Below are 15,668 nucleotides of genomic sequence, written 5' to 3'. Positions count from 1 at the left end.
GTGTGTGTTTCTACACTGGGATTAAATCACGTCTGGGATTTATGCTTAAAACGACGTCCACAGCCTTGACAGCGAACGCCATCTTTGTGAACACCAGGCAAAAGGACGTTTGAGAGACATACTGTCAACAACACACTTTGTTGCATATATTTTTCTGATAATACACCTTTTGATTGAATCCTGGCTTGAATTTCAAATGACCTCAGAACATTTGTTTTCACACAACATAATTAACCAATCAACACTTTTGAATATTATTTTTTTTTAAAAAGGATTTAATTGCAGCATGGATTGTAAGTACAACATATGGATAGTTTACTATACATCAATACATTCTCTTTGCATCCTTCTGACCCACACAAGTGTATTGCATACATACGTAACACATGACACACTACAATGCTGACAGTTAATGACCTAATGGTTACATATGGGGGTCGTGTAACTGAACTACATTTCTATTACTATTCTAGACACTGAATCACTGATTCATTCACGTGAAGAACTCCAAAGCTGCTGTACCTCTCTGCACCTGATAAACCGGGGTTTTTGTTTTTTTAACTCTTAAAAGAAATGACTGTATTGACATTTATACACGGGATGAACACTAAAATGGATGTGTGTGTGGTGTGGTTGGACAACGTCTACGATTACTGAGTCTCTCTTCAGGATGTTGTGGACAGACAACCTCTACTGCTGCACGTCAGTTCTGGTGAAGGAGACCAGCCATAGTCCAACCATGGAGGTGTCCACTGATTCAACAACACCTGGCTCAACACAGACAACACAATCCCCTCTGTGAACAGCAACACTAGGAGACCTCTAACCCCTCTGTACCGTGAATGTTAGTGACCGACAACGATACAGTTTGGCGGTTATTATTTAAATGACTTCCTGACACGCCTCTTTTTTTCCCCCTCCCTCCTCATTGTAGTATGATGTACTACAATACCCATAATGCTCTGTACAGTACAACATATTCAGTTTCATCTTTAGTTTAAAAAAAAAAAAGAAGACGTTCCTGAAGCTAACATAATGGTTGGGTGGACTGGGTTCCAAGTGGGTGGGCCTGGCTCCCAGTGGGTGGACTGGGTTCCAAGTGGGTGGGCCTGGCTCCCCAGTGGGTGGACAGGGTTCCAAGTGGGTGGGCCTGGCTCCCCAGTGGGTGGACAGGGTTCCAAGTGGGTGGGCCTGGCTCCCCAGTGGGTGGACAGGGTTCCAAGTGGGTGGGCCTGGCTCCCCAGTGGGTGGACAGGGTTCCAAGTGGGTGGGCCTGACTGCCCAGTGGGTGGACAGGGTTCCAAGTGGGTGGGCCTGGCTCCCCAGTGGGTGGACTGGGTTCCAAGTGGGTGGGCCTGGCTCCCCAGTGGGTGGACTGGGTTCCAAGTGGGTGGGCCTGGCTCCCCAGTGGGTGGGCCTGGCTCCCCAGTGGGTGGACTGGGTTCCAAGTGGGTGGGCCTGGCTCCCCAGTGGGTGGACAGGGTTCCAAGTGGGTGGGCCTGGGCCTGGCTCCCCAGTGGGTGGACAGGGTTCCAAGTGGGTGGGCCTGGCTCCCCAGTGGGTGGACTGGGTTCCAAGTGGGTGGGCCTGGCTGCCCAGTGGGTGGACAGGGTTCCAAGTGGGTGGGCCTGGCTCCCCAGTGGGTGGACTGGGTTCCAAGTGGGTGGGCCTGGCTCCCCAGTGGGTGGACTGGGTTCCAAGTGGGTGGGCCTGGCTCCCCAGTGGGTGGACTGGGTTCCAAGTGGGTGACCTCAGATGGAGACCGGGCAGATAATAATACGGTCTTCCAGCATCACGCTGAGCACCAGGAACACGAAGTAAAGCATGAACATGGTGAGGCCCAGAACGCGGCTCATCTTCCACCGACACGCCGCGATGCTGACGATGACGAAGAGGAGCATGACGAAGAGGAGCACGATGGCACAGAACAGACCGTTGGAGTTCACCGCCACCGGTACGCCGCCTTGCATCGCCGAGAAGATCAACCATGGGACAGGCAGGCTGGAGTAATGTTGGGGGGGCAGACAGAGAGAGGAAGGGTGGAGGCAGAGGGATGTAGAGAGGGAGAGACAGAGAGAGGAAGGGTAGAGACAGAGAGAGGAAGGGTAGAGACAGAGGGATGTAGAGAGAGAGAGAGAGGGGAAGGGTAGAGGCAGAGGGATGTAGAGAGGGAGAGACAGAGAGAGAGAGAGGGGTGGAGGCAGAGGGAGAGAGAGAGGAAGGGTGGAGGCAGAGGGATGTAGAGAGGGAGAGACAGAGAGAGAGGAGGGGTGGAGGCAGAGGGAGAGACAGAGAGAGAGAGAGAGAGAAGGGTGGAGGCAGAGGGAGAGAGAGAGAGGAAGGGTGGAGGCAGAGGGATGTAGAGAGGGAGAGACAGAGAGAGAGGAAGGGTGGAGGCAGAGGGAGAGAGAGAGAGAGAGAGAGGAAGGGTGGAGGCAGAGGGAGAGAGAGAGGGAGAGAGAGGAAGGGTGGAGGCAGAGGGAGAGAGAGGAAGGGTAGAGGCAGAGGGAGAGAGAGGAAGGGTGGAGGCAGGGGAGAGAGAGAGGGAGAGAGAGGAAGGGTAGAGGCAGAGGGAGAGACAGGGAGAGGAAGGGTGGAGGCAGGGATGTAGAGAGGGAGAGACAGAGAGAGTGGAGGCAGAGGGAGGAAGGGTGGAGGCAGAGGGATGTAGAGAGAGAGAGACAGAGAGAGGAGGGGTGGAGGCAGAGGGAGAGACAGAGAGAGAAAGGGTAGAGGCAGAGGGATGTAGAGAGGGAGAGAGGAAGGGTGGAGGCAGAGGGATGTAGAGAGGGAGGAAGGGTAGAGGCAGAGGGAGAGACAGAGAGAGGAAGGGTGGAGGCAGAGGGATGTAGAGAGAGAGACAGAGAGGAGGGGTGGAGGCAGAGGGATGTAGAGAGAGAGAGAGAGAGAGGAGGGGTGGAGGCAGAGGGAGAGGAAGGGTGGAGGCAGAGGGATGTAGAGAGAGAGGAAGGGTGGAGGCAGAGGGATGTAGAGAGGGAGAGACAGAGAGAGAGGAGGGGTGGAGGCAGAGGGATGTAGAGAGGGAGGAAGGGTAGAGGCAGAGGGATGTAGAGAGAGAGAGACAGAAAGAGTGGAGGCATAGAGGGGGAGAGACATCACTATGGGGTTAGTATAGACCACTTTTGAGAGTAGTAACACAAATTGTCTTGATCGTTTACTACAGACAACGGTACACAGTTCATAGTGATATCTCTGTAGTTATAGTGGTCTATACTAACCCAATAGTGATATCTCTGTAGTCATTGTGGTCTATACTAACCCCATAGTGATATCTCTGTAGTTACAGTGGTCTATACTAACCCCATAGTGATATCTCTGTAGTTATAGTGGTCTATACTAACCCCAGAGTGATATCTCTGTAGTTATAGTGGTCTATACTAACCCCAGAGTGATATCTCTGTAGTTATAGTGGTCTATACTAACCCCATAGTGATATCTCTGTAGTTATAGTGGTCTATACTAACCCCATAGTGATATCTCTGTAGTTATAGTGGTCTATACTAACCCCAGAGTGATATCTCTGTAGTTATAGTGGTCTATACTAACCCCATAGTGATATCGCTGTAGTTATAGTGGTCTATACTAACCCCATAGTGATATCTCTGTAGTTACAGTGGTCTATACTAACCCCATAGTGATATCTCTGTAGTTATAGTGGTCTATACTAACCCCATAGTGATATCTCTGTAGTTATAGTGGTCTATACTAACCCCATAGTGATATCTCTGTAGTTACAGTGGTCTATACTAACCCCATAGTGATATCTCTGTAGTTATAGTGGTCTATACTAACCCCATAGTGATATCTCTGTAGTTACAGTGGTCTATACTAACCCCATAGTGATATCTCTGTAGTTACAGTGGTCTATACTAACCCCATAGTGATATCTCTGTAGTTATAGTGGTCTATACTAACCCCATAGTGATATCTCTGTAGTTACAGTGGTCTATACTAACCCCATAGTGATATCTCTGTAGTTATAGTGGTCTATACTAACCCCATAGTGATATCTCTGTAGTTATAGTGGTCTATACTAACCCCATAGTGATATCTCTGTAGTTACAGTGGTCTATACTAACCCCATAGTGATATCTCTGTAGTTATAGTGGTCTATACTAACCCCATAGTGATATCTCTGTAGTTACAGTGGTCTATACTAACCCCATAGTGATATCTCTGTAGTTACAGTGGTCTATACTAACCCCATAGTGATATCTCTGTAGTTATAGTGGTCTATACTAACCCCATAGTGATATCTCTGTAGTTATAGTGGTCTATACTAACCCCATAGTGATATCTCTGTAGTTATAGTGGTCTATACTAACCCCATAGTGATATCAAAGATGTTGGATCCCACTGAGCTGGACACAGCCATGTCTCCCAGTCCTTTCCGGGCCACGATGACACTAGTGATGAGGTCAGGGATGGAGGTGCCCGCTGCCAGGATGGTCAGGCCCATGATCTCCTCTGAGATGCCTATGGTCTCACCCACCTAGGGAGAAAACAGTCAGTCAGTCAATCAATCAGTCTCACCCACCTAGGGAGCCAACAGTCAGTCAATCAATCAGTATCCCCACCTAGGGAGACAACAGTCAGTCAGTCAATCAGTATCCCCACCTAGGGAGCCAACAGTCAGTCAGTCAATCAATCAGTATCTCCACCTAGGGAGACAACAGTCAGTCAGTCAATCAATCAGTATCCCCACCTAGGGAGACAACAGTCAGTCAGTCAATCAGTATCCCCACCTAGGGAGCCAACAGTCAGTCAGTCAATCAATCAGTCTCCCCACCTAGGGAGCCAACAGTCAGTCAATCAATCAGTATCCCCACCTAGGGAGACAACAGTCAGTCAGTCAATCAGTATCCCCACCTAGGGAGCCAACAGTCAGTCAGTCAATCAATCAGTATCCCCACCTAGGGAGACAACAGTCAGTCAGTCAATCAATCAGTATCCCCACCTAGGGAGACAACAGTCAGTCAGTCAATCAGTATCCCCACCTAGGGAGACAACAGTCAGTCAGTCAATCAATCAGTATCCCCACCTAGGGAGCCAACAGTCAGTCAGTCAATCAATCAGTCTCACCCACCTAGGGAGCCAACAGTCAGTCAGTCAATCAATCAGTCTCACCCACCTAGGGAGCCAACAGTCAGTCAGTCAATCAATCAGTATCCCCACCTAGGGCACTAGTAATCAGTCGATTAGGATTCAACCAGATCAGCGTTAACCCACGATTACCCACGATAACCCACGATTACTCACGATAACCGTAGCTCATCATTGCTTTTGTTTATAGTAGGTGGGGTCAGAAGTGTTACTGCGTTGGAGTTGTCAAAACCATAAGAGGCTCCAGACGTTATCCCTATCATTATCCCTATCGGTCCCTATCGGTATCCCTATCATTATCTCTATCGTTATCCCTATCGTTATCCCTATCATTATCCCTATCGGTATCCCTATCGGTATCCCTATCATTGCCTCTATCGTTATCCCTACCATTGTCCCTGTCGTTATCCTTATCGGTATCCCTATCATTATCCCTATCGTTATCCCTATCGCTGGACCTATTGTTGGCCCCTGTCGTTATCCCTATCATTAGACCTGTCGTTATCCCTATCGGTGTCCCTATCATTCGACCTATCATTATCCCTATCGTTAGACCGATCGTTAGCCCCGTCGTTAGACCCTGTCGTTAGACCCTATCGTTAGCCCCTATCGTTAGACCCATCGTTAGACCCTATCGTTAGACCCTATCGTTAGCCCCATCGTTAGACCTATCGTTAGACCCTATCGTTAGACCCTATCGTTAGACCCTATCGTTAGCCCCATCGTTAGACCTATCGTTAGACCCTATCGTTAGACCCTATCGTTAGACCCGTCGTTAGACCCTATCGTTAGACCCTATCCCTTTAGACCTATCGTTAGACCCATCGTTAGACCCATCGTTAGCCCTATCGTTAGACCCATCGTTAGACCCTATCGTTATACCTATCGTTAGACCTATCGTTAGACCCATCATTAGACCCTATCGTTAGACCCTATCGTTAGACCCTATCGTTAGCCCCATCGTTAGACCTATCGTTAGACCCATCGTTAGATCGTTAGACCCTATCGTTAGACCCTATCGTTAGACCCATCGTTAGACCTATCGTTAGACCCATCGTTAGACCCATCGTTAGACCCATCGTTAGACCCTATCGTTAGACCCTATCGTTAGACCCATCGTTAGACCCATCGTTAGACCCATCGTTAGCCCTATCGTTAGACCCATCGTTAGACCCTATCGTTAGACCCTATCGTTAGACCTATCGTTAGACCCATCGTTAGCCCTATCGTTACACCCTATCGTTAGACCCATCGTTAGACCCATCGTTAGCCCTATCGTTTAGAAAATCGTTAGACCCTATCGTTAGACCCATCGTTAGACCCTATCGTTCCCTATTTACCAACGTTAGACCCATTGTTTAGACCCATCGTTAGACCCCTATCGTTAGACCCTATCGTTAGACCCTATCGTTAGACCCATCGTTAGACCCTATCGCTAGACCCATCGTTAGACCCATCGTAGCCCTATCGTTAGACCCCTATCGTTAGACCCTATCGTTAGACCCATCGTTAGCCCTATCGTTAGACCCTATCGTTAGACCCTATCGTTAGACCCTATCGTTAGACCCATCGTTAGCCCTATCGTTAGACCCTATCGTTAGACCTATGATGGCATTTTTATTTTATTTTTAAAAATGTTAACCTTTATTTAACTAGACAAGTCAGTTAAGAATACATTCCTATTTACAATGACGGCATACCGGGGAACAGTGGTTTAACGACAGTTTTTTTTTTTTACCTTGTCGGCTTGGGGATTCGATCTAGCAACCTTTCGGTTACTGGTCCACCCTCTAACCACTAGGCTACCTGCTGGTTACTGACCCAACTCTCTAACCACTAGGCTACCTGCTGGTTACTGACCCAACTCTCTAACCACTAGGCTACCTGCTGGTTACTGACCCAACACTCTAACCACTAGGCTACCTGCTGGTTACTGACCCAACTCTCTAACCACTAGGCTACCTGATGGTTACTGGTCCAACCTCTAACCATTAGGCTACCTGCTGGTTACTGACCCAACACTCTAACCACTAGGCTACCTGCTGGTTACTAGTCCAACACTCTAACCACTAGGCTACCTGCTGGTTACTGGCCCAACACTCTAACCAATAGGCTACCTGCTGGTTACTAGTCCAACCTCTAAATACTAGGCTACCTGCTGGTTACTGGTCCACCCTCTAACCACTAGGCTACCTGCTGGTTACTGGTCCACCCTCCAACCACTAGGTTACCTGCCGTAATCTACACCTTCATTAGGCTGATCTACATCCTTGCTATTTTGTTTAATGATTTTCAATTTCGGTGTCATTATCTCCATATAGCCTGCCCTACACCTTCTCATTCTGAACTTCTAATATGGGGGAAATATAAGGATGGGTGTGGTTTCATGACCATGGCAACAAATCAAATCAAAAATCAAATCAAATTTGTTTATATAGCCCTTCGTACATCAGCTGATATCTCAAAGTGCTGTACAGAAACCCAGCCTAAAACCCCAAACAGCAAGCAATGCAGGTGTAGAAGCACGAGCAACAGCTCACTGATGTGACAGCTCCTATATAGTTACACCTCCTAAATCGCCTAAACAAAAACAACCATAAGCTACAGGTCTGTCTGTTACCTCGGGTTTGTCTGTTACCTAAATGTTTGTCTGTTACCTCGGGTCTGTCTGTTACCTCGGGTTTGTCTGTTACCTCGGGTCTGTCTGTTACCTCGGGTTAGTCTGTTACCTCGGGTTAGTCTGTTACCTCGGGTCTGTCTGTTACCTCGGGTCTGTCTGTTACCTAAAGGTTTGTCTGTTACCTCGGGTTTGTCTGTTACCTCGGGTTTGTCTGTTACCTCAGGTCTGTCTGTTACCTCGGGTTTGTCTGTTACCTAAAGGTTTGTCTGTTACCTCAGGTCTGTCTGTTACCTCGGGTTTGTCTGTTACCTAAAGGTTTGTCTGTTACCTCGGGTCTGTCTGTTACCTCAGGTTATCGCTGATCTGATTAAATCCTGGCCTGAGTCAAAGAAGCACTGGACTAATAGTTTCTAAACAAGATGGAAGTCATGTGATCTAAAAAACCCAACCAGAGTGATACCTGATGTGCCCACCAGACCATTAGATAGGAGAACACAGCGATCCACGTGATGGAACCAATAAACGTCATGGCGAAGTATTTTCTGGAAGCCTGAGGAAGAACTCACAGGAAGCTCATATCAGCATGACATTAGAAAGATATTTTGTGTTCTACATTTTGGCCAATTTGCAGGACACAAACACAGTCCACAAAATGGCGTGAATGTAAAGACAGAGATGATAAAGACAGAGATGATAAAGACAGAGATGATAAAGACAGAGATGATAAAGACAGAGATGATAAAGACAGAGATGATAAAGACAGAGATGATAAAGACAGAGATGTAGGTGATATTTACCGGGTTGCGTACGTCGGGCACAGTGAGCCACAGAGGGAACACTATCGGTAGGAGAAAAAGATATGTGGCCTGTTTACGTCTGGTGTCTGGCCATTCTAACGACAGAGGTTCCTCGTTCTCTTCACCCTCTTCCTCTTCTTCCTCTTTATTTTCCTCATCGTCCTCTTCGTCTTCATCATCCTCGTCTTCCTCATCCTCGCTCTCTTCTTCACTCTCGTCCTCCTCACCGCTGTCTGAGCCGTCGGACCCCCCTGCGCCCGCTGGCTCCTGGTCCTAGTGAAGAGAGAGGGTGAGAGAGAAGGGTCGTAGGGGTAGAGTAGTGTTATGAATTAACTCTCTCCTATCTCTCTCCACCCTCTCTCCACTCTCTCTCCTCTCTCTCTCTCCTCTCTGTGTCTCTGACGGATCTGGTTTCTTCTCTCCCTCTCCTCTCTCCACTCTCTCTCCTCTTTCTAATGTCTGTGTCTCTGATGGGTCTGGTTTCTCCTATCTCCCCTCTCTCCTCTCTCTCCTCTCCTCTCTCCCGTCTGAGTCTCTGATGGGTCTGGTTTCTCCTATCTCCCCTCTCTCCCCTCTCTCCTCTCTCTCCTCTCTCTACCGTCTGAGTCTCTGACGGGCCTGGTTTCTCCTCGTCTTTAGGTGTGGTCTGGGAGGTCGAGGGTTCGGCCTGCTCAGTCTTCTCAGGTCCAGCTGAAAAAAGACAGACACAACACACAACCAATAAGCAACATGTCAGATGTTTACCTTTACATGTGAGTCATTTAGCAGACTCTCTTATCCAGAGACACTACAGTAGTGAGTCATTTAACAGACTCTCTTATCCAGAGACACTTAACAGTAGTGAGTCATTTAGCAGACTCTCTTATCCAGAGACACTACAGTAGTGAGTCATTTAACAGACTCTCTTATCCAGAGACACTTAACAGTAGTGAGTCATTTAACAGACTCTCTTATCCAGAGAGACTTACAGTAGTGAGTCATTTAACAGACTCTCTTTTCAGAAGTCACTACAGTAGTGACTGCATACGTTTTCATTGGTACTGATCCCCCGTGGGAATTGAACCCACAACCCTGGCATTGGAAGTGCCATGCTCTACCAACTAAGCCACATGGTATATATGTTCAATGTAGGGGGAGCAGCAGGTAAGGTAGGTGACCATTCAGGGGGGGGGGTGTCCCTAGGGGGAGCAGCAGGTAAGGTAGGTGACCATTCAGGGGGGTGTCCCTAGGAGGAGCAGCAGGTAAGGTAAGTGACCGTGTGACTCCTAGTGGGGTGTGACTCCTAGTGGGGTGTCATGACGTTGCCCTCTTTGGGTTCAGCGAGCACCATCCCCCTCTCTCTCTCTCGTATACCCAGGCTGCTGTTAGGCAGGTCATAAATTCCTGGAGGAGATTCTTCCTCATGGCCAGACAGTACAGAGAGAACAATGAGTTTTTCATGTATAAAATATTCATGTTCTGAGAATGTAGCCAGCTAGTAACTGGTCCGTTGGTCCGTTTGGTACAATTTTGTGAAACTCATGAGAGACAATACAGCCACATTACCATAACCCTGTTTATACAAGAGTCTCAGTTGTGAGGCTTGCATCTAATTGTTGTATAAAATGAATGAGTAAAGATGAAACTATTTGTGAAATTATGTAATGTGATTTACTACTGTTTAATAAAGGAAACTCATTAATTTAGTTTAACTAAATCATAGGCCTGCCCCATGAGCACAGACATTGATCTGGCGTCATGGGACAGCCCCTTTCCGCTCTTCCGAATATAACCCCCACCTTGGGAATTTATCTTCAGACCATGTTTCTCTCAATTACGAGAGGGCCGACAACCGCCGAATCATCTATTCTATAACAACATTGCTGAATGTTACTCTGAACTATCCATTCTAACCATGGCAGAGAGAGAGAGAGAGAGAGAGGGCGGACAAACTCTCCAACAGAAACAAACTCTCCAACAGATATCACGGCCCCACACTGAGTGTAAATAAATATATATATTGCTATTATTCCCGAATGAGTGAGCGTTCATGTGCAAAGGATTAGCATTTCAATTGTTATAATTATCAACTTTGTCGTGTCTTTTATCTCAGTCGACCCTTTTTGTCCACCAAGCCGCGATACCTGTTTATCCCACTAGGGAAACTCCGTTATCATTTCCTTGTAACTAATCTACTGTTTGTTTGTTTCTGCATTTCTGGGATTATTTAGTTAGTAAATAAATTATTTAAAACAATTGATGTCTGATTCATAGTGAAGACTGGGTTCGTGCAGATAACCAACAATTTACAACGTTTGGAATGAGACTAAAGAATAATTCATTAATTGGAGGACTAATTGATCAGATATTAAAATAACTGAAAGTTATATTAGGAAAATTATCAAATGATGTAATCTGAATATTTTCCATGGTGCCCCGACTTCCTAGTTAATTACAGTTACATGATTAAGTTAGTTTAATCACGCATTCTACTCGCCAGTGTTCAATCATTAATGAACAAACTTGACGAGCTCAGGGCGAGGATCTCCTTCCAGAGGGACATCAGATCCTGTAACATACTCTTGTTTTTCTGAGACTTTCCTCCGACATCCAGAGGGATTATATACAACCGGCGGGTTTTACCGATTTCTGAGTGGATAGGAAGCAGAATCTCTCTGGCTAAGAACAAAGGTGGTCGGCTCTGCTTAATGACCAACAACACATGGTTTCTGAGTGGATAGGAAGCAGAATCTCTCTGGCTAAGAACAAAGGTGGTCGGCTCTGCTTAATGACCAACAACACATGGTGCGAAACGTACAGGAACTTGCGAGCTTCTGCTCCCCTGACTCGGAATACTTTGTCATCAAATGTTGCCCTGTGGACAGGGTGGTATGCTGCTGGCTATTACTATTATTATATTGTAGGCCTATGTCATATGCCAAAAACTGTGTAACTAAAGGTTAACGAGCCATGAATCAAAAAGACGATGACCCCTTCCTCTGACACACACACACGTGCAGGGCCCCATCTGCATGTTAATCTCAGTGTTGATTGGGTCTGTGTTAAGGCCGCTTCAGCCTGTGGTTGTCATAACCCTGAGAGACTGTAATGGCCTGGACCACTGAAGGACCTCATTAGACCACACACACACTGAGAGGCCCAATGATTACAGGGTACGAACCCAAATCAACTCCACCGCGACCCCTGTTCCCAACAAGCACAACTCAATCCAGACATGGTGGACCGACCACAAAAACAGAGACAAATGCACAGATTAACAGGTGTCTGTATCCATGTACCACCTTTCCAGTTATTACAGACTACCAACACACCACACTGAGTCACATAAACACACCACACTGAGTCACATCAACACACCACACTGAGTCACATCAACACACCACACTGAGTCACATCACCACACCACACTGAGTCACATCACCACACCACTAGGAGTCACATCAACACACCCCACTAGGAGTCACACCAACACACCCCACTAGGAGTCAAACCCACTAGGAGTTCCATCAACACCCCACTAGGAGTCACACCAACACACCCCACTAGGTGTCAAACCCACTAGGAGTCACATCAACACACCCCACTAGGAGTCACACCAACACACCCCACTAGGAGTCACACCCCACTAGGTGTCACACCAACACACCCCACTAGGAGTCACATCAACACACCACACTAGGAGTCACATCAACACACCCCAATAGGAGCCACACCAACACACCCCACCAGGAGTCACATCAACACCCCCACTAGGAGTCACATCAACACACCCCACTAGGAGTCACATCAACACACCCCACTAGGAGTCTCACCAACACACCCCACTAGGAGTAACACCCCACTAGGAGTAACATCAACACACCCCACTAGAAGTCACATCAACACACCCCACTAGGAGTCACATCAACACACCCCACTAGGAGTCACACCCCACTAGGAGTCACACCAACACACCCCACTAGGAGTCACACCCCGCTAGGAGTCACATCAACACACCCCACTAGAAGTCACATCAACACACCCCACTAGGAGTCACATCAACACATCCCACTAGGAGTCACACCAACACACCCCACTAGGAGTCACATCAACAAACCCCACTAGGTCAGTCACACCCCACTAGGAGTCACACCAACAAAACACACTAGGAGTCACACCCCACTAGGAGTCACACCAACAAAACACACTAGGAGTCACATCAACACATCCCACTAGGAGTCACACCAACACACCCCACTAGGAGTCACACCAACACACCCCACTAGGAGTCACACCAACAAAACACACTAGGAGTCACACCCCACTAGGAGTCACACCAACACATCACACTAGGAGTCACACCAACAAAACACACTAGGAGTCACACCAACACACCCCACTAGGAGTCACACCAACACACCCCACTACACACCCCACTAGGAGTCACACCAACACACCCCACTAGGAGTCACACCAACACACCCCACTAGGAGTCACACCAACCACCACACCCCACTAGGAGTCACACCACACACTAGGAGTCACACACCCCACTAGGAGTCACACCAACACACCCCAGGAGTCACACCAACACACCCCACTAGGAGTCACACCAACACTAGGAGTCACACCCCACTAGGAGTCACACCAACACACCCCACTAGGAGTCACACCAACACACCCCACTAGGAGTCACATCAACACACCCCACTAGGAGTCACACCAACACACCCCACTAGGAGTCACACCAACACACCCCACTAGGAGTCACACCAACACACCCCACTAGGAGTCACACCACACCCCACCCCACTAGAGTCACACAACAACACACCCCACTAGGAGTCACACCAACACACCCCACTAGAGTCACACCCACTAGGAGTCACACACTACACACTAGGAGTCACACAACACACCCCACTAGGAGTCACACCAACACACCCCACTAGGAGTCACACAACACACCCCACTAGGAGTCACACCAACACACCCCACTAGGAGTCACATCAACACACCCCACTAGGAGTCACACCACACCCCACTAGGAGTCACACAACACACCCCACTAGGAGTCACATCAACACACCCCACTAGGAGTCACACACCACCCCACACACCCCACTACCCCACTAGGAGTCACATCAACACACCCCACTAGGAGTCACACCACACACCCCACTAGGAGTCACACACCCCACTAGGAGTCACACAACACACCCCACTAGGGAGTCAGTCACACACCCCACTAGGAGTCACATCAACACACCCCACTAGGTGTCACACCAACACACCCCACTAGGAGTCACACCAACACACCCCACTAGGAGTCACACAACACACCCCCACTAGGAGTCACACCAACACACCCCACTAGGAGTCACACCAACACACCCCACTAGGAGTCACACCAACACACACACCCACTAGGAGTCACACCCCACTAGGAGTCACACCATACTAGGAGTCACATCAACACACCCCCCACTAGGAGTCACATCAACACACCCCACTAGGAGTCACATCAACACACCCCACTAGGAGTCACATCAACACACCCCACTAGGAGTCACATCAACACACCCCACTAGGAGTCACACCCCACTAGGAGTCACATCAACACACCCCACTAGGTGTCACACCAACACACCCCACTAGGAGTCACATCAACATACCCCAATAGGAGCCACACCAACACACCCCACTAGGAGTCACATCAACACACCACACTAGTAGTCACACCCAACTAGGAGTCACATCAACACACCCCACTAGGTGTCACACCAACACACCCCACTAGGAGTCACATCAACAACACCACCACTAGGTGTCACACCAACACACCCCACTAGGAGTCACACCAACACACCCCACTAGGAGTCACACCAACACACCCCACTAGGAGTCACACCAACACACCACTAGGTGTCACACCAACACACCCCACTAGGTGTCACACCAACACACCCCACTAGGAGTCACATCAACACACCCCACTAGGAGTCACACCCCACTAGGAGTCACACCAACACACCCCACTAGGAGTCTCACACCCCACTAGGTGTCACATCAACACACCACACTAGGAGTCACACCAACACACCCCACTAGGAGTCACATCAACACACCCCACTAGGAGTCACACCATACTAGGAGTCACATCAACACACCCCACTAGGAGTCACACCAACACACCCCACTAGGAGTCACATCAACACACCCCACTAGGAGTCACATCAACACACCCCACTAGGAGTCACACCCCACTAGGAGTCACATCAACACACCCCACCCCACTAGGAGTCACACCAACACACCCCACTAGGAGTCACATCAACACACCCTACTAGGAGTCACACCAACACAACCCACTAGGAGTCACATCAACACACCCCACTAGGAGTCACACCCCACTAGGAGTCACACCAACACACCCCACTAGGAGTCACACCAACACACCCCACTAGGAGTCACATCAACACACCCCACTAGGAGTCACACCCCACTAGGAGTCACATCAACACACCCCACTAGGAGTCACACCAACACACCCCACTAGGAGTCACACCAACACACCCCACTAGGAGTCACACCCCACTAGGAGTCACAACAACACACCCCACTAGGAGTCACAACAACACACCACACTAGTAGTCACACCCCACTAGGAATCACATCAACACACCCCACTAGGAGTCACACCCCACTAGGAGTCACATCAACACACCCCACTAGGAGTCACACCATACTAGGAGTCACATCAACACACCCCACTAGGAGTCACATCAACACACCCCACTAGGAGTCACACCCCACTAGGAGTCACATCAACACACCCCACTAGGAGTCACATCAACACACCCCACTAGGAGTCACATCAACACACCCCACTAGGAGTCACACCAACACACCCACTAGGAGTCACACCAACACACCCCACTAGGAGTCACACCAACACACCCCACTAGGAGTCACATTAACACACCCCACTAGGAGTCACATCAACACACCCCACTAGGAGTCACATCAACACACCCCACTAGGAGTCACACCAACAGACCACACTAGGAGTCACACCAACACACACCGTACAGTGAAGAAGGAAACCAAGAGCAGGACTGACAGCCATTGTTCTGTTACTGGATGTC

The 15,668-nt window shown here is 48.7% G+C and overlaps 1 protein-coding gene and 1 non-coding gene across 4 annotated transcripts in view; both read right to left on the bottom strand.

The window, feature by feature from the left end:
* Positions 1–1,656: 1,656 nt before the first annotated feature.
* Positions 1,657–15,668, bottom strand: part of LOC112237675 (sodium/potassium/calcium exchanger 1-like) — a 39,167-nt gene continuing 25,155 nt past the window's right edge. For all 3 annotated transcript variants that reach the window (XM_042318033.1, XM_042318031.1, XM_042318032.1), the window contains 5 exons: positions 9,140–9,231; positions 8,542–8,814; positions 8,205–8,294; positions 4,347–4,513; positions 1,657–2,001 (listed from right to left, as the gene is read on the bottom strand). In XM_042318033.1, the coding sequence (XP_042173967.1) occupies positions 1,752–2,001; positions 4,347–4,513; positions 8,205–8,294; positions 8,542–8,814; positions 9,140–9,231 (872 nt within the window). In that variant the 3' untranslated portion in view covers positions 1,657–1,751. The remainder of the gene's footprint in view (positions 2,002–4,346; positions 4,514–8,204; positions 8,295–8,541; positions 8,815–9,139; positions 9,232–15,668) is intronic.
* Positions 9,583–9,650, bottom strand: trnag-ucc. Its single transcript has one exon. It is a non-coding gene; the product is annotated as a tRNA-Gly (tRNA).

This window comes from Oncorhynchus tshawytscha, unplaced genomic scaffold (genome assembly GCF_018296145.1).
Source record: "Oncorhynchus tshawytscha isolate Ot180627B unplaced genomic scaffold, Otsh_v2.0 Un_contig_4866_pilon_pilon, whole genome shotgun sequence".
Taxonomy (NCBI): domain Eukaryota; kingdom Metazoa; phylum Chordata; class Actinopteri; order Salmoniformes; family Salmonidae; genus Oncorhynchus; species Oncorhynchus tshawytscha.
Note: the sequence above shows the minus strand (reverse complement) of the source record. Positions and strands in the feature narration are given on the sequence as shown.